The sequence below is a fragment of the Nerophis ophidion genome, linkage group LG19, assembly GCF_033978795.1.
Source record: "Nerophis ophidion isolate RoL-2023_Sa linkage group LG19, RoL_Noph_v1.0, whole genome shotgun sequence".
Taxonomy (NCBI): Eukaryota; Metazoa; Chordata; class Actinopteri; order Syngnathiformes; family Syngnathidae; genus Nerophis; species Nerophis ophidion.
This window is the reverse complement of record NC_084629.1, coordinates 42044334-42062533: the sequence shown is the minus strand read 5'-3', so window position 1 is coordinate 42062533 and position 18200 is coordinate 42044334. Positions and strand designations below refer to the sequence as shown.

Genomic DNA, 18200 nt, shown 5'->3' with positions numbered 1-18200 from the left:
TTGAAGCTTAGGGAAGGCTATGCAAAACTAAAACTGAACTGACTGCAAAGTAAACACAAACAGAATGCAAAGAGTTACAGCCTGTGGAGCAGATGGCGTCCACAAAGTACATCCGTAAATGACATGACAATCACCAACAAAATAGGAGCAGACGACTACAACTAAAACACTGCACAAAGGAAAACACCCAAAAAATCCAAGTAAGTCAGGGTGTGATGTGACAGGAGGTGACAGTACTTTGAGACGAGCTATAGTGATGGATAGTTAGTTAAGGGTTAAATTCATATCCAACAATTGCGAGAACAACTTTTTACTGTCATTATCGGATGCAAGGTTAAAGTTTTAATTATTTTTCTGCTGGTGGTGTGCCTCAGAATTTTTTTAATGACGAAAATATGCCTTGGCACAGAAAAGGTTGATAAACACTGTTCTAAGATATGGTTTGGTAATTAACATGAGCATCGATTGCATCATACCTTATAGCTGTTAAGCCTAGCATTCTAAGATACGGTTTGGTAATTAACATGAGCATAGATTGCATCATACCTTATAGCTGTTAAGCCTAGCATTCTAAGGTACGGTTTGGTCATTAACATGAGCATCGATTGCATCATACCTTATAGCTGCTGTTCAGCCTAGCATTCTAAGGTACGGTTTGGTCATTAACATGAGCAGCGATTGCATCATACCTTATAGCTGCTGTTCAGCCTAGCATTCTAAGGTACGGTTTGGTCATTAACATGAGCAGCGATAGCATCATACCTTAAAGCTGTTGCGCAAGAAAGCAAGTTATATGATTTTGAGTCATACAGCTGAATACGTTGGCCTATGTAATGTTCTATGAATTTGGCGTATTCGGCTCCAAAAACAAGTTGAGGTGCAAGTTTAACAACAAGGCAAAAAGTCAAAGCAGTACTTGACTGATATTGCTAAAGTGCTATCTTAACATTGTTTCCACTTGCTTTACATTGGGAAGGCCAATGGTTGCAGAAAGTACAAAGTCATTTCAGACACTTAAGAAGAACCAAATGTTGAAACCGTGAGTCAGGGTGGTGTGTGGAAAAGCTAAATGCTTGTGTCAGTCTCCCAGATAATCAATCAATCAATCAATGTTTACTTATATAGCCCTAAATCACTAGTGTCTCAAAGGGCTGCACAAACCACTACGACATCCTCGGGCAAGGAAAACTCACACCCAGTGGACATCGGTGACAATAATGACCCAGTGGGACGTCGGTGACAATGATGACTATGAGAACATGATACTGTGATACTGATGATACTGATGACTATGAGAACATATGAGAACATGATACTGTGAAAGATCAATCCATAATGGATCCAACACAGTCGCGAGAGTCCAGTCCAAAGCGGATCCAACACAGCAGCGAGAGTCCCGTTCACAGCGGAGCCAGCAGGAAACCATCCCAAGCGGAGGCTGATCAGCAGCGCAGAGATGTCCCCAGCCGATACACAGGCGAGCAGTACATGGCCACCGGATCGGACCGGACTCCCTCCACAAAGGAGAGTGGGACATAGAAGAAAAAGAAAAGAAACGGCAGATCAACTGGTCTAAAAAGGGAGTCTATTTAATAAACATGTTGAAGCAACAGTTTGAAACAAAGTTCTGCTAGAAGGTGACATTGCATACCGGATTTGACTTTGACTTGAGTTTGTGAGTTTGATTGGCTTAAAGCCTTGGACTTTGACATTTCATGAGTCGTTTGATCATTCAAACCAATTGGTTTGAGAATTATATTGAAGACATCAGTGAATGCCTCGGCACAAGACAACACCTGCAAAACTAGTTTTGTAACACAAAGTATTGTGATAGAATTATTCTGACCTCCGGTCTATGTGCTCCTTGAGGCCTTGATTAGTCCAGACCATGATCACTACTTATCTACACTGTGTTTCCCTCTGTGTGTTCCAGATGCAGCCTTAGATGACTTTGTGCTCATGCACTGTGTCTTCATGCCAAACACTCAACTCTGTCCAGCGTTAATGGCTCAATATCCTTCAGTCTGGCTTGTGAATTGAGATCATCTTCTCCATCCATAACTTATCCGCTGATGTTGATCTTTAACCGCTGCCCACCTACCATGCCCGGGCCTCCCAGGGCTCGGAGCAGGAGAAGTGCGACTATACCATCAACCACAAGCGGCGTGTGATCCGCTTGGTGGTGCAGTGGGCCGCCCTGCATGGAGATCATCTGCAGGAGGACGACCTCCTGCTCGTCTTCCTAGATGTCAGTCGCATAGATGGCACACCTTACATTTTGATTTGTGAAAATAATAAGGATTTGAGAGAATATAATTCATGGCAAACATGGATCAAGATACCAAACCATCCAGGAATTCGCGTTGTTGCGATCGTGCCAATTCACATAAATTGGACCAATTCCCACAAAATATGTGGGGCTTGGCAAGTTTATCCATTAACTGCAACATTCTTGTATATCTTGGCTGAGCATGGTCATTTTGGCCGATTGAATTTGTCTTTGAGTGGCAAACAAACACACACACGCCAACTGTCCAATCAAAACTTATGTTTGTTTCATGTGTAGTCCAAGCAGGAACAACAAACATATATCAACTCTCTATCGACTAAAACCACTACTGTTGCTCCCCGCATAGCTCAGACCCACATTTAGCAACACACTCATGTCCTAGTTTGCATGTATTTATGTATTTAGTTAAAGAATAAAAAAATTATTGGTCATATAATATAATGCATATAGCAAAATAATAGTTCAAACTTAAAATAGACAGATATGTCAGAAGTTGATCTTGAAATTTAAGTGTTAAAAGTAAAAAAATAAATAAAAATGCATCACTTTATGAGTGGGGAACCTTTCGGATCTTAAATATATTAAGTAGGATTTTATTTAACTTTCACTGTGATTACTCAAAAATATAAAATAATTCAAATCAATGGTGTCCTGCATTATTGATCTTTGAGGGCTTTAATCAATCAATCAATCAATGTTTACTTATATAGCCCTAAATCACTAATGTCTCAAAGGGCTGCACAAACCACCACGACATCCTCGGTAGGCCCACATAAGGGCAAGGAAAACTCACACCCAGTGGGACATTGGTGACAATAATGACCCAGTGGGACGTCGGTGACAATGATGACTATGAGAACCTTGGAGAGGAGGAAAGCAATGGATGTCAAGCGGGTCTAACATGATACTGTGAAAGTTCAATCCACAATGGATCCAACACAGTCGCGAGAGTCCAGTCCAAAGCGGATCCAACACAGCAGCGAGAGTCCCGTTCACAGCGGAGCCAGCAGGAAACCATCCCAAGCGGAGGCAGATCAGCAGCGCAGAGATGTCCCCAGCCGATACACAGGCGAGCAGTACATGGCCACCGGATCGGACCGGACCCCCTCCACAAGGGAGAGTGGGACATAGAAGAAAAAGAAAAGAAACAGCAGATCAACTGGTCTAAAAAGGGAGTCTATTTAAAGGCTGGAGTATACAAATGAGTTTTAAGGTGAGACTTAAATGCTTCTACTGAGGTGGCATCTCGAACTGTTACCGGGAGGGCATTCCAGAGTACTGGAGCCCGAACGGAAAACGCTCTATAGCCCGCAGACATTTTTTGGGCTTTGGGAATCACTAACAAGCCGGAGTCCTTTGAACGCAGATTTCTTGCCGGGACATATGGTACAATACAATCGGCAAGATAGGATGGAGCTAGACCGTGTAGTATTTTATACGTAAGTAGTAAAACCTTAAAGTCACATCTTAAGTGCACAGGAAGCCAGTGCAGGTGAGCCAGTATAGGTATATATGTATGTATATATGTATATAAAGGTATATACAGTACAGGTATATATGTATGTATATATGTATATAAAGGTATATACAGTACAGGCGTAATGTGATCAAACTTTCTTGTTCTTGTCAAAAGTCTAGCAGCCGCATTTTGTACCAACTGTAATCTTTTAATGCTAGACATGGGGAGACCCCAAAATAATACGTTACAGTAATCGAGGCGAGACGTAACAAACGCATGGATAATGATCTCAGCGTCTTTAGTGGACAGAATGGAGCGAATTTTAGCGATATTACGGAGATGAAAGAAAGCCGTTTTAGTAACGCTTTTAATGTGTGCCTCAAAGGAGAGAGTTGGGTGGAAGATAATACCCAGATTCTTTACCGTGTCGCCTTGTTTAATTGTTTGGTTGTCAAATGTGTTTCGCGCAGGGTGTCGTTAAAGTTGTTAGTGAGGTTATTATTGCTAAATAAAGGAACTCTCCTGAAGGAATCAATAAAGTACTATCTATCTATTTATCTATCTATCTATCTATCTATCTATCTATCTATCTATCTATCTATCTATCTATCTATCTATCTAAATACTGCATATTTCAGTTTTACTATAAAAAACAAAGTTGTCTTTGACAGAAAAGGCATAAAACCTTATTTGTTTGACTTTATATCAACCTCAAGTTGATATAGAGATTTACTGTAAGCATTAAATAAAAAATAATAATAATTTGACTTATTTTTAACATTTTAGTGACAGAGACCCTCTATGCTCCCCAGGAGCCCTAAGGATAAAAAAAAAAAATCCATATATTTTGTTATGGTTTGAAAATGAAAAATATCAAATTGGCCCCCGCATGATTACATGTGGAAAAAGTTTGGACACCCCTGATTTAAGCAATGAAACCATAAACTATATCTGTGATTGTTAAAGCCAACAAGATGATAAATATTTAAAAAAATATATATTGGTCCTCCTTTTGATTTATTCATTACTTTATATATGTGGATTTGCCTGTTCCACCTGTCTAGTTGTATATGTCTTCATTTTTATTCTACATTAATGCGATATGTTTGATCTATTTTTGTTTTTTAGGACTTTCTCATGGCGGTCTCTAATGATGTCAAAGCACTTCTACCTCTAAATGATCAGCTAACGGAGCTGGAAAAAATTGTAAAGTACAAGTATGTTTTATTATTATAAAACATACATTCTAATCAGCTGACAAAACCACCCATCAAACCAAATTCTGAGGTTACTGATTTTTTTTTTTTTACCTTTCAGCACTGACGACGCTCAAACTTCACACGGAAAGGTACGTTGATTCATGTTTGGAATGGAAATGATGGATGTTGCATTCTTGCTGTTGTGTTGAACTCCTTCACAGCACAAAGTCCTCCTGCGACAGTTCAGCACAGGAGAGGACAAGCTGCAGAGGTGTCAGCCTATCAAGAGCAATGATGAAAGTGAGTCCTTAGACATCAGAGCTGGGCAAATATTTTCATATTGAGAGAAAAAAAATGTGTCTGCGGGGCCAGTGTGTGTGTATAAATGATATATACTGTAAAAAGCTGCTGTAAAATATGTGTGTTTGGCTCCCTTTTTGTCAGGAACACTAATAACAAAAGTCACAATGTCCCATAGAGTTGTAAAAAAGTTACAAAAGAGCACCTCAAAAAACGGAATGAAATTTTAGTTTTTTCCGGAATGGGACATCCAAAATGTACATGAAAATAAAGAAAGCGGGGTTTACAATATTAACTATGAACAATAAAACACTGAATATTAACATCTTTTACTTCGCAGAGCAGCTCCTCCATAGTTGTGTATCTTTTACAATCAAACAAAACACAATAAAAATGTAACAAACGGCAAAATATGAATGCCAAGTGTAATTAAAGCTGCAAGCTGTTATGGACGGGACTGACTTTTGCTGGTGTTTCCAGCCTTTACCCAGTCAACACATCTTTACCTGCACATTACCTACCTTCCCTGCATCCTGGGGTCACACTGGTACTGCATATTTCAGTTTTACTATAAAAAACAAAGTTGTTTTTGACAGAAAAAGCATAAAACCTTATTTGTTTTACTTTATATCATCCTCAAGTTGATATAGAGATTTACTGTAAGCATTAAATGTGAATGATATTTATATAGCGCTTTTTCTCTAGTGACTCAAAGTGCTTTACATAGTGACACCCAATATCTAAGTTACATTTAAAGCAGTGTGGGTGGCACTGGGAGCAGGTGGGTAAAGTGTCTTGCCCAAGGACACAACGGCAGTGACTAGGATGGCGGAAGCGGGGATCGAACCTGCAACCCTCAAGTTGCTGGCACGGCCGCTCTACCAACCGAGCTATACCGCCCCAATAAATAATAATAATAATAATTTGACTTATTTTTAACATTTTAGTGACTGAGAGCCTCTATGCTCCCCAGGAGCCCTAAATATAAAAAAAATCCATATATTTTGTTATGGTTTGAAAATGAAAAATATCGAAATGGGTTAGGGTTCATATCCAACCCTCGGTGGATATGACTTTAAAGCATAAGCAAGCATGCATGACTATAGCTCTTGTCTCAAAGTAGGTGTACTGTCACCACCTGTCACATCACACCCTAACTTATTTGCACATTTTTGCTGTTTTCCTGTGTGTAGTCTTTTACTTCTTGTCTTGCGTTTCTATTTTGGTGAGTTTTTCTGTTATTTGGGTATTTTCCTGTAGAAGTTTCATGTCTTACTTTGAGTTATATTCCCCGCATCTACTTTGTTTTAGCAATCAAGAATATTTCACTTGTTTGTATCCTTCTTTGTGGGGACATTGTTGATGGTCAACAATGTTTGAAACCTCATCGAGCTGGATGCAATCTTACTTGGAGGGAAGGAAACAGGTGGTAGAGGTGAACGGCACCATGTCCCCTCCCCTCTCAGTAAGCTGTGGAGTCCCTCAGGGGAGTATACTAGGACCTTTACTGTTCCTAATATACGTGAATGACATGCCATCAGCATGCCACTGTGAATTGTTCCTGTTTGCGGATGACTCGGCCCTGCTGGTATCCGGCAAGGACAAGTCACAGGTGGAAAAAATCCTCAGTGCTGAACTCCTCAATATTTGCACCTGGCTCGCTGACAACAAGCTATCCATACACTTAGGTAAAATGGAATCCATCCTATTTGGGTCCCATATCGAACTTAAGAAGGTCAGTGACTTCACTATAAAAGTGGGTGACATTGTTATCACCAGGAAGGATGAGATCACCTACCTAGGTTCCATTCTAGAGGCTAATCTTTCCTGTGATAAAATGGCAGCCAAGGTGATCAAAAAGGTCAACCAGAACGAGATTCCTCTACAGAATCTCCTCTCTGGTCAACAAAAGCACCTTGAGGATTCTAGCGGGAACTCTCATTCAACCCTTTTTCCATTACGCTTGCACCTCCTGGTACCCCAGCACCTCCAAAACCCTCAAATCTAGACTCCAAACATCCCAGAATAAGCTAGTCCGGTTACTTTTAGACCTCCACCCCACATCACACCTCAATCCAACCCACTTCTCCAAAGTGGGCTGGCTCAGGGTGGAGGACAGAGTACAACAACTTGCACTGAGCCTAGTCTATAAAATCCGCTACACCTCCTTGATAACGAAGTACATGTCAAACTACTTCCTTAACGTAAATGACCGCCATAACCACAACACCAGGGGGAGCTCCACAAACCACGTTAAACCCAGATTCCGATCTAATAAAGGTCTTAACTCATTCTCCTTCTATGGCACATCAATGTGGAATGCACTCCCAACAGGTGTAAAAGTAAGTGCATCTCTATATTCCTTCAAAAGCGCTCTAAAACAACACCTCCAGGCAACTTCAACACTTTACTAATACCCTCCTCCATTCACATCCCATCTCCCCGGATTATAAACAACTCAAATGTACTTCTAATGTATATACTTGTTCTTATGCTATGTGAACTCACTATGTTCTCTGCTGGCTGTACATATCCTACTAAGTCACACCTACACTGTTTCAATGTCCACATTTCTCTGTTGATGCAATTGTTGATGACTGAAATACTGATATCAACCAAAGCTCCTCATCCCACCCCCCGGATTGTAAATAATGTAAATAATTCAATGTATATACTATGATGATTAACCTGTGTGATGCCTGTATTATGTTGATGGTATATATTTGTACCATGAATTGATTAACGTGGACCCCGACTTAAACAAGTTGAAAAACTTATTGGGGTGTTACCATTTAGTGGTCAATTGTACGGAATATGTACTGAACTGTGCAATCTACTAATAAAAGTATCAATCAATCAAAGTCATGTCATGTACGCGATGTACATTGTGGGCGCCGTCTCTGCTCCACAGTAAGTCTTTGCTGTCGTCCAGCATTCTGAACAACACCAGGGGGAAGATTAAAAGGAAACTTGTGTTCCCGGAAAAAAAGGAATGGTATGATTTAATACACGTTTCCTTTTTTCTGTGGTTTAGTTCTGTTCCAAGTGTTCTGCTGTGACCACACCTACATCACCATCCGCTCCGCCGTCGCCGCCTCAGTCAGGGATGTGCTGGACGCTGTGGCGGACAAGCTGGGCTCAGCAGAGGACCTTCTTCTGGTCAGCCTCAGCTCGGCTGGAGGTGAGTGGACGGTGAGCAGGTAGAAAGATAGTCATCCACTCCAGGGATCCTCAAACTGTGGTAAGTGTACCACAAGTAGTACGCCGAGTGCACAGGTGTCAAGCGTCGGGGGCCAAATCCGGCCCGCCACATTATTTTATTTGGCCCGTGAAAGCCTGGCAATAATGAGTTTAAAAAATGCCTAATCTTTTCTTATTAAATATATTTTTTCTTTCCATTTTGACATTAAATATAATGTAATGCATGCAATTGCACATCTTTTAAAATTCAATACTATCAAAATTGAGGCTGTATAGCTTGCTTGCTAGAGTGGCCGTGTCAGCAACCTGAGGGTTCCACGTTCGATCCCCACTTCTGCCATCCTAGTCACTGCCATTGTGTCCTTGGGCAAGACACTTTACCCACCTGCTCCCAGTGCCACCCACTCTGCTTTAAATGGAACTTAGATATTGGCTTTCACTATGTAAAAGTGCTTTGAGTCACTAGAGAAAAGCGCTATATAAATACATTTCACTTCAAAATCAAAATATTATATTATCATGCATACCAAAACTATTTTTTGTTAAATTAAAGATAAATACTGTACTTAAATGTCAATCAAATTGTAGACTGTAAAATTAACAATAGATTTTACGGTTAAATTCCGCCGACTGACTTTTTTACTGTAAAACCTCATTTGTTGCTGTTTTTTTATATATACAGTAAGACACTAAAACATAAAAAAATAAACAAAAAAACATTAAAACAAGACTTTACGGTAAAAAAAAAACAACAAACTGGCAGCTCTGTTCCTTGAATTTTACAGCTGAAAACAGTGATATTGTTTCTCCATTCCATTCTATTTTTTAAAATGTTTTTATATGCTGTAAAAAAACCCACTGCTTTTACTGTAAAAGCTGCCAATTTTTAAAGTAAAATTTAAATAATTTTTTTACAGCTTATTAAAAAAAAAGGTTTTGTATTTTATATATATATCTTGATTGGATTATCCAGACAATAGTGCTCGATACTGTGGTAGAGCGCAATATATATGTGTGGGGTAAAATCACAGGACTACTTCATCTCTACAGAACTGTTTCATGAGGGGTTCCCTCAATCATCATGATTGAGGGGAACCCCTCATGAAACAGTTCTGTAGAGATGAAGTAGTCTTGGGATTTTTCCCACCCCTAATATATATATATATATATATTCATATATTGTTAAAAGTGGCCATCTGAGGGCAACCATAACTGTGATTTGGTCCTCAATAAAAACGAGTTTGACACTTGATTCATTCAAACTGTGTGTAATGTTGCAGGGGCCAGAAATAGATAGATAGGTCTTTATTATCATCGCTTTAGTTCAACGAAACTTTGTTTTCAGCACAAACCCGTACACGATGAGACAAACAAACAGTATACTGGGTTACAGAACAGTAACACTGATGGGTCGCCACAAGGCGCCCTGTAAAAGATGGGGAAAAAGGTAAAACGCTGGGGAAGGATGAGTAAAAAAATACAATTTAGACTGGGCTCCTAAGGGGGCCCAGTCTGGATTGGGAAAAAACCTCCATAGCAAAGCACATATACATATTACAACGTACATCTCGAGATATCTAGCAACAGAAGGAAGGGAGTGCGGGGTCATGGTGGTAGGTCGCAGCTCTCAGGCGCTGACCATCCTTTCATCACCACTATGGGATTTGCGTCGAGGGCATTGAGTTGGGGTGGGTGGGGTGTGTATGTGTGGCGTATATTTTTTTGGATGCATGTTTGTGTGTAAGCCTGCAGTATGTCTCTGTTCCGCTGCCTTGATCTGGTGCAGTCGCTAGTCCAAAGTCAACAACAACAGGTGTGTGTCCATGAGAGACAAGAAGGGAGTTTGTTGTGTCTTCGCTGCACTGTCCTTCGGGAGAGTCTCAAAGGCAGGGAAACAATCCAAGTTAGAATGTTTTGTATGCCAGTGAAAATAAAATGTCCTTTTCACTCTAAGTTGTCTCTGACTGGTCCTCAAAAACCTGCGGGGCAAACAGTTCGATGTTCTTCCCTCATCCTCCTATCATTTGTGGCAGCTTTGAGGTACTTTGAAGACTGCCAGCAACTTCCAATTTGTGGACAAACCAGAGCAAGGCTTACTTCAATCAGCAGATGTCCTGTTGTTATAATTCCCAATAGTTAGATATCTTCACGTTCTCGACAGAAAAGGGTCGCCAGGAACGCGACACTCCTCCTCCTCCCAAGAGTCTGTGGTGTATCCAGCAACCACCGCCCCGTCACAACAAGCAGGTTCCCACCAAACCCAAGATCTTGTCAATTTGGTTGAGGCCAGTTAAATAGTTCCAATGTTTAGATTTGGAGAGCAGTGCTAAAAGAGGCAACAAAAAGGTTAAGACAAGACAAAGAAGCAAGCAGGAGAGGAAAGGGGAACATCCACCCTTGAGTGCCAAATATTAAATATACTTGTTAATTACTACTTCTGCCTTGTTTTTGATGAACACATATGCCTACTGAGCTACTTTATTTGAATGTGGATCATCATGGTGGTGACTGGGGAGCCAATTGTTTTCTGAGGTGGTACTTGATGAAAAAAGTTTGAGAACCTCTGTTGTAATCTGTAGTTTTGTGTTCTATGGCTAGACAAAGTGGTGTTCAAGCCCACCGACATGTCCGTGTTCTCCACTCTCACCATCAATGGACGTCTCTTTGCCTGCCGGGAGGATCATCTGGAGTCTTTGGTGCATTACGACTCTCTGCCAACGGTTTCTTTTTTTATTGTTCAGTTCGGATTTAACATTTATTTCCCTCCTCTGCAGACCCCCGTGCCTGAGCAGGAGGGTCCGTCTGCAGGCTCTCTGTCCAGCTTTGAGTGGATGAGTTCCAAAGCTGTTGCCTACCATTTGACCTTCTACGACTGGGAGCTTTTCAACTGTGTACACGAGGTGCGTTTGGAGTCTCCGTGCAGGTACATTCCACTTTGTTAGGGACACAGGCACAATGTAAGGTCTGATGCAGGCGCTTCAGTAAAACTGTATGTGTCTATAGCACAACTTGTAGAATTTTGAGGTAAAAAACAGTGGTGCTGTTTTTCCATTTACGTTATTACACTGAAAAAACGAAAGTTAAAAAAAAAAATTGCAGTTTAGTCACCAGATCTTTACCGTCAAAAATAAATTGTTACTGTTTTTCTATTTACAGTAATACACTTTGAAACCAGCAGCACGGTGGAAGAGGGGTTAGTGCATGTGCCTCACAATACGAAGGTGCTGAGTAGTCTTGGATTCAATCCTGGGCTCAGGGCCTTTCTGTTGGGAGTTTGCATGTTCGCCCCGTGACTGCGTGGGTTCCCTCCGGGTACTCCGGCTTCCTCCCACCTCCAAAGACATTCACCTGGGGATAGGCCCCTCCCACCTCCAAAGACATGCACCTGGGATAGCCCCCCCCCCCCACCTCCAAACACATATATCTGGGAATAGGCCCCTCCCACCTCCAAAGACATGCACCTGGGGTTAGGCCCCTCCCACCTCCAAAGACATGCACCTGAGGATAGGCCCCTCCCACCTCCAAAGACATGCACCTGAGGATAGGCCCCTCCCACCTCCAAAGACATGCACCTGGGGATAGGCCCCTCCCACCTCCAAAGACATGCACCTGGGATAGGCCCCCCCACCTCCAAACACATATATCTGGGAATAGGCCCCTCCCACCTCCAAAGACATGCACCTGGGGATAGGCCCCTCCCACCTCCAAAGACATGCACCTGAGGATAGGCCCCTCCCACCTCCAAAGACATGCACCTGGGGATAGGCCCCTCCCACCTCCAAAGACATGCACCTGGGGATAGGCCCCTCCCACCTCCAAAGACATGCACCTGGGATAGGCCCCCCCACCTCCAAACACATATATCTGGGAATAGGCCCCTCCCACCTCCAAAGACATGCACCTGGGGATAGGCCCCTCCCACCTCCAAAGACATGCACCTGAGGATAGGCCCCTCCCACCTCCAAAGACATGCACCTGAGGATAGGCCCCTCCCACCTCCAAATACATGCACCTGAGGATAGGCCCCTTCCACCTCCAAAGACATGCACCTGAGGATAGGCCCCTCCCACCTCCAAATACATGCACCTGAGGATAGGCCCCTCCCACCTCCAAAGGCATGCACCTGGGATAGGCCCCCCCCACCTCCAAACACATATATCTGGGAATAGGCCCCTCCCACCTCCAAAGACATGCACCTGGGGATAGGCCCCTCCCACCTCCAAAGACATGCACCTGAGGATAGGCCCCTCCCACCTCCAAATACATGCACCTGAGGATAGGCCCCTCCCACCTCCAAAGACATGCACCTGGGGATAGGCCCCTTCCACCTCCAAAGACATGCACCTGGGGATAGGCCTCTCCCACCTCCAAACACATATATCTGGGAATGGACCCCTCCCACCTCCAAAGACATGCACCTGGGATAGGCCCCTCCCACCTCCAAGCACACATATCTGGGAATAGACCCCTCCCACCTCCAAAGACATGCACCTGGCCATAGGCCCCTCCCACCTCCAAAGACATGCACCTGGCCATAGGCCCCTCCCACCTCCAAAGACATGCACCTGGGGATAGGCCCCTCCCACCTCCAAGCACATATATCTGGGGATAGGCCCCTCCCACCTCCAAAGACATGCACCTGGGCATAGGCCCCTCCCACCTCCAAAGACATGCACCTGGGGATAGGCCCCTCCCACCTCCAAACACATATACCTCGGAATAGGCCCCTTCCACCTCCAAAGACATGCACCTGGGGATAGGCCCCTCCCACCTCCAAAGACATGCACCTGGGGATAGGCCCCTCCCACCTCCAAAGACATGCACCTGGGGATAGGTTGATTGGCAACACTAAATGGTCCCTAGTGTGTGAATGTTGTCTGTCTATCTGTGTTGGCCCTGCGATGAGGTGGCGACTTGTCCAGGGTGTACGCCGCCTTCTGCCCGAATGCAGCTGAGATAGGCTCCAGCTCCCCCCTCGACCCCAAAAGGGACAAGCGGTAAAAAAAATGGATGGATGGAGGGGCACTTTGAAAACAAAAAACATCAATGTTATTGTTAAAAACAAAAAGCCCAGGTTGCTCAAATGCGCTGAATTAGACCAAAGATGAGGATAGGGATGTAGATCAACCGGTAAATTGAGAGCTTTGCCTTCCGGTTCAGCTCCTTTTTCACCACGATGGATGCGGTGATGCAGGGTCCGCGTCACTGCAGCGACCTCATGATCCACTCTTCCCTCACTCGTGAAGAAGACCCTGTGGTACTTCAACTCCTCAACTTGGGGCAAGATCTCCTCCCAGAACCGGAGATGTCCATGGTTCTCGCCCTCTTCCGGGCGAGAACCATGGACTCGGACTTGGAAAACTGATTTTCATCCCAGTCGTTTCACACTCGGCTGGGCACCGATCCAGTGAGAGCTGAATACCCTGGCCAGATAAAGCCATCAGGACCACATCATCTGTAAAAAGCAGGGACCTAATCCTGCATTCACCAAAACGGATCCCCTCAACGTCATGACAACCCCTAAAAATTCTGTCCATCAAAGTTGTTAAAGGGCAGCCCTGTCCAACCCTCACTGAAAAAGGTCCGACTTACATTGCGTACCAAGTTCTAACACCGATCATACAGGGAGCAGACCGCCACAATCAGGCGGTCCGATACCCCGTACTCTTGAGCTTTCTCCACAGGACTTCCCGAGGAATGCAGGCTGAGGTAGCATCTCTAACTGTTACCGGGAGGGCATTCCATCAATTCATTAACGTGGACCCCGACTTAAACAAGTTGAAAAATTTTTTCAGGTCTTACCATTTAGTGGTCAATTGTACGGAATATGTACTGTACTGTGCAATCTAATGAACGTTTCAATCAATCAATCCAGAGTACTGGAGCCCCAATAGAAAACGCTCTATAGCCCGCAGACTTTTTTTGGGCTCTGGGAATCACTAATAAGCCAGAGTTTTTTTAATGCAGATTTCTTGCCGGGACATATGGTACAATACAATCGGCAAGATAGGATGGAGCTAGACCGTGTAGTATTTTATACCTAAGTAGTAAAACCTTAAAGTCACATCTTAAGTGCACAGGAAGCCAGTGCAGGTGAGCCAGTATATATATATATATATATATATATATATATATATATATATATATATATATATATATATATATATATATATATATATATATATATATATATATATACATACATACATACAATATAGGCGTAATATGGTCAAACTTTCTTGTTCTTGTCAAAAGTCTAGCAGCCGCATTTTGTACCAACTGTAATCTTTTAATGCTAGACATGGGGAGACCCCACAATAATAAGTTACAGTAATGGAGACGAGACGTAACGAATGCATGGATAATGATCTCAGCGTCGCTAGTGGAAAAAATGGAACACATTTTAGCGATATATTACGGAGATGAAAGAAGGCCGTCTTAGTAACACTCTTAATGTGTAACAATCTAGCACTGGTCTCAAAGAAACTCTCTAAGGTGCTGTTTAGAAACTAAAAGCCTACGTGTATTTAACCCGAGGCGTGTATTGTGTCTCATTAGATTGTGCAGGTGTACCCTAACAAAGTTCTGCTTTCCAGCTCTTCTATTTATTCTGGGCTTCTCTTCTGTTTCTGAAAGCTGGAACTGATCTACCACATTTTTGGGAGACAACACTTGAAGAAAAGCACCGTGAACCTGGACCTGTTCCTGAGGAGGTTCAATGAAATTCAGTTTTGGGTGATCACAGAGGTCTGCCTGTGTCCTCAGCTCAGCAAACGGGTGCAGCTTCTCAAGAAGTTCATCAAGATTGCCTCCCAGTAAGAAGAAGTCCAAACGTTCTATTCATTGACTTGCATGTACTCACCTTGGGATTTGTTGCCAAAGCTGCAAGGATCACAGGAATTTGAATGCCTGCTTCGCTATCGTCATGGGGCTGAGCAACCCGGCTGTGAGCAGGCTGAGTCAGACCTGGGAGGTCGGTTTTTGGCCACTTTGTTCTATCTTTCATATCTCTCAGTGACAATTTCACATATTTTTTTTTTGTCTGTGTTACCAGAAACTGCCTGGCAAATTCAAGAAGTTCTATGAAGAATTTGAAAATTTGATGGTAAGGTTTTGAAAGCACCCTTTAAAAGTAAGGTTTGAACACAGCGACCTTTTGAACAGGATCCGTCCAGGAACCATCGAGGGTACAGACTGACCGTCGCCAAGCTGGAGCCTCCCGTCATCCCTTTCATGCCACTGCTGATCAAAGGTCAGCACCATTTTGATAATAATACCACTTTAACCTATGTGGTCTTCACAAGTACCCCCCCCTCTCTCCTCCCCCAGATATGACGTTCACGCACGAGGGAAACAGGACATTTATTGACAATCTGGTCAATTTTGAGAAAATGGTAAAGTATTATTCACTTTATACACCCGAACATAGACGACTTGTTTTTTTGTGTACATCTTTTTAGGACAAAAACTGTGAAATCATGTTTTATGAAGCATGTCTTAGCAAAGTTTTTGGTTGTTTGATAACTCATTCATCAGCCTTATCTTAAAATTAGCATCATAGCTCCTCTGTTGTGTGGGGTGGTTTAGCTCGGTTGGTAGAGTGGCCGTGCCAGCAACTTGAGGGTTGCAGGTTCGATTCCCGCTTCCGCCATCCTAGTCACTGCCGTTGTGTCCTTTGGCAAGACACTTTACCCACCTGCTCCCAGTGCCACCCACACTGGTTTGAATGTAACTTAGATATTGGGTTTCACTATGTAAAGCGCTTTGAGTCACTAGAGAAAAAGCGCTATATAAATATAATTCACTTCACTTGTTTAACTTGCCCAATCTATATCGCATTTTTTAGCATGTCTCTGTGGCCCCATGCACACTGCACACCAAATCTGATATTTTACCCCCTTAAGGCCTACTGAAAGCCACTAATACTGACCACGCAGTCTAATAGTTTATATATCAATGATGAAATATTAACATTGCAACACATGCCAATACGGCCTTTTTAGTTTACTAAATTGCAATTTTAAATTTTGTGTCGAAATATCCTGCGGAAAATGTCTCGGTATGATGACGCGTGACGTCACGGATTGTAAAGGACATTTTGTTCCAGCATTGTGGCCAGTCTGTTTTCATCGCAAAATTCCACAGTAGGTTAATCTTTTGCAATTTGTTCAATGAACAATCGAGACGTCAAAGAAGAAAGCTGTAGGTGGGAAGCGGTGTATTGCAGCCGGCTTTAGCAACACAAACACAGCCGGTGTTTCATTGTTTGCATTCCCGAAAAATGACAGTCAAGCTTTACTATGGAACAGAGATGTAAAGCGAACACGGTTGAATTGGACCACACTCACAAAGTACAGTGTATCAATAAAAAGCATTTTACCATTCTGTATTCTGAAGGCGATCTATGCTGTGTGCTACTCCAGCATCAATATCAGCAGCGTCCTGACCGTCACCGTCGGCGTCGGGTTCAAAGCCGTATGGCTCCATCCCTTGTTGCGGTTGGGTCTGGCCGAGTGGTCCTGCCACCCCCGCGGCTGCCACGGCGCCTCTCACTGCATCTTCCCTATCTGAATCGCTCCCACTGCCCTCTAGTCCTTTTTTTTTCTTTCTAGTCCTTCACTCTCACTTTCCTCATCCACGAATCTTTCATCTTCGCTCAAATTAATGGGGAAATCGTCGCTTTCTCGGTCCGAATCGCTCTCGCTGCTGGTGGCCATGATTGTAAACAATGTTCAGATGTGAGGGGCTCCACAACCCGTGACGTCACGCGGACAACGTCTGCTACTTCCGGTACAGACAAGGCTTTTTTATTAGCACCAAAAGTTGCAAACTTTATCGTGGATGTTCTCTACTAAATCCTTTCAGCAAAAATATGGCAATATGGCGAAATGATCAAGTATGACACATAGAATGGACCTGCTATCCCCGTTTGAATAAGAAACTCTCATTTCAGTAGGCCTTTAAGTGACGCACCAATGAGCCACAGTACTACAAAATCTGATATTTTGTCATCATATTCAGGCCACATCAGGAAGTAGTCTTGAATCCAACAGGAATCTGATCTTTTCACATGTAACTTCAGTTTAAACACAACGCTACCTTAATGATCACGGTTCAATAGTTGCTGTGTGAGTGACCGGAAGAAAAGCTCAGACTCCCTCGGGGAGAAGTCACTTGGCACCACTTATAGTCGCAATCAAAAGTTTACATACACTTGTAAAGAACATCCTGTCATGGCTGTCTTGGGTTTACAATCATTTCTACAACTCTTATTTTTGTTGTGATGTAGTGATTGGAGCACATACTTGTTGCTCACATAAACATTCATGAAGTTTGCTTCTTTTATGAATTTATTATGGCTCTACTGAAAATGTGAGGGTCAAAAGTATACATACAGCAATGTTAATATTTGCTTACATGTCCTTTGGCAAGTTTCACTGCAATAAGGCACTTTTGGTAGACATCTACAAGCTTTTGCTTACATTTTTGACCACTCCTCTTGACAAAATTGGTGCAGTTCAGCTCAATGTGTTGTTTTTCCTGACATGGACTTGTTTCTTCAGCATTGTCCACATGTTTAAGTCAGAACATTGGGAAGACCATTCTAAATCCTTCATTCTAGCCTGACTTAGCCCTTCCTTTACCACTTTTGACGTGTTTTTGGGGTCAATGTCCTTGTTGGAACACCCAACTGCGCCCAAGACTCATGGTTTCAGCTTGTCCTGAAGAATTTGGAGCTAATCCTCCTTTT

General features: G+C 42.9%; 1 protein-coding gene across 1 annotated transcript in view; it reads left to right on the top strand.

Moving 5' to 3' along the window:
• The window catches only part of rapgef4a (Rap guanine nucleotide exchange factor 4a), a 121665-nt gene that overhangs the window by 95664 nt on the left and 7801 nt on the right, over window positions 1-18200 (top strand). The window contains exons 17-29 of the mRNA XM_061880025.1: window positions 1934-2012; window positions 2098-2248; window positions 4878-4966; window positions 5067-5097; window positions 5170-5248; window positions 8283-8429; window positions 11048-11145; window positions 11224-11349; window positions 15086-15264; window positions 15332-15422; window positions 15504-15554; window positions 15614-15701; window positions 15779-15843. Of these exons, the coding sequence (XP_061736009.1) occupies window positions 1934-2012; window positions 2098-2248; window positions 4878-4966; window positions 5067-5097; window positions 5170-5248; window positions 8283-8429; window positions 11048-11145; window positions 11224-11349; window positions 15086-15264; window positions 15332-15422; window positions 15504-15554; window positions 15614-15701; window positions 15779-15843 (1274 nt within the window). The remainder of the gene's footprint in view (window positions 1-1933; window positions 2013-2097; window positions 2249-4877; window positions 4967-5066; window positions 5098-5169; window positions 5249-8282; window positions 8430-11047; window positions 11146-11223; window positions 11350-15085; window positions 15265-15331; window positions 15423-15503; window positions 15555-15613; window positions 15702-15778; window positions 15844-18200) is intronic.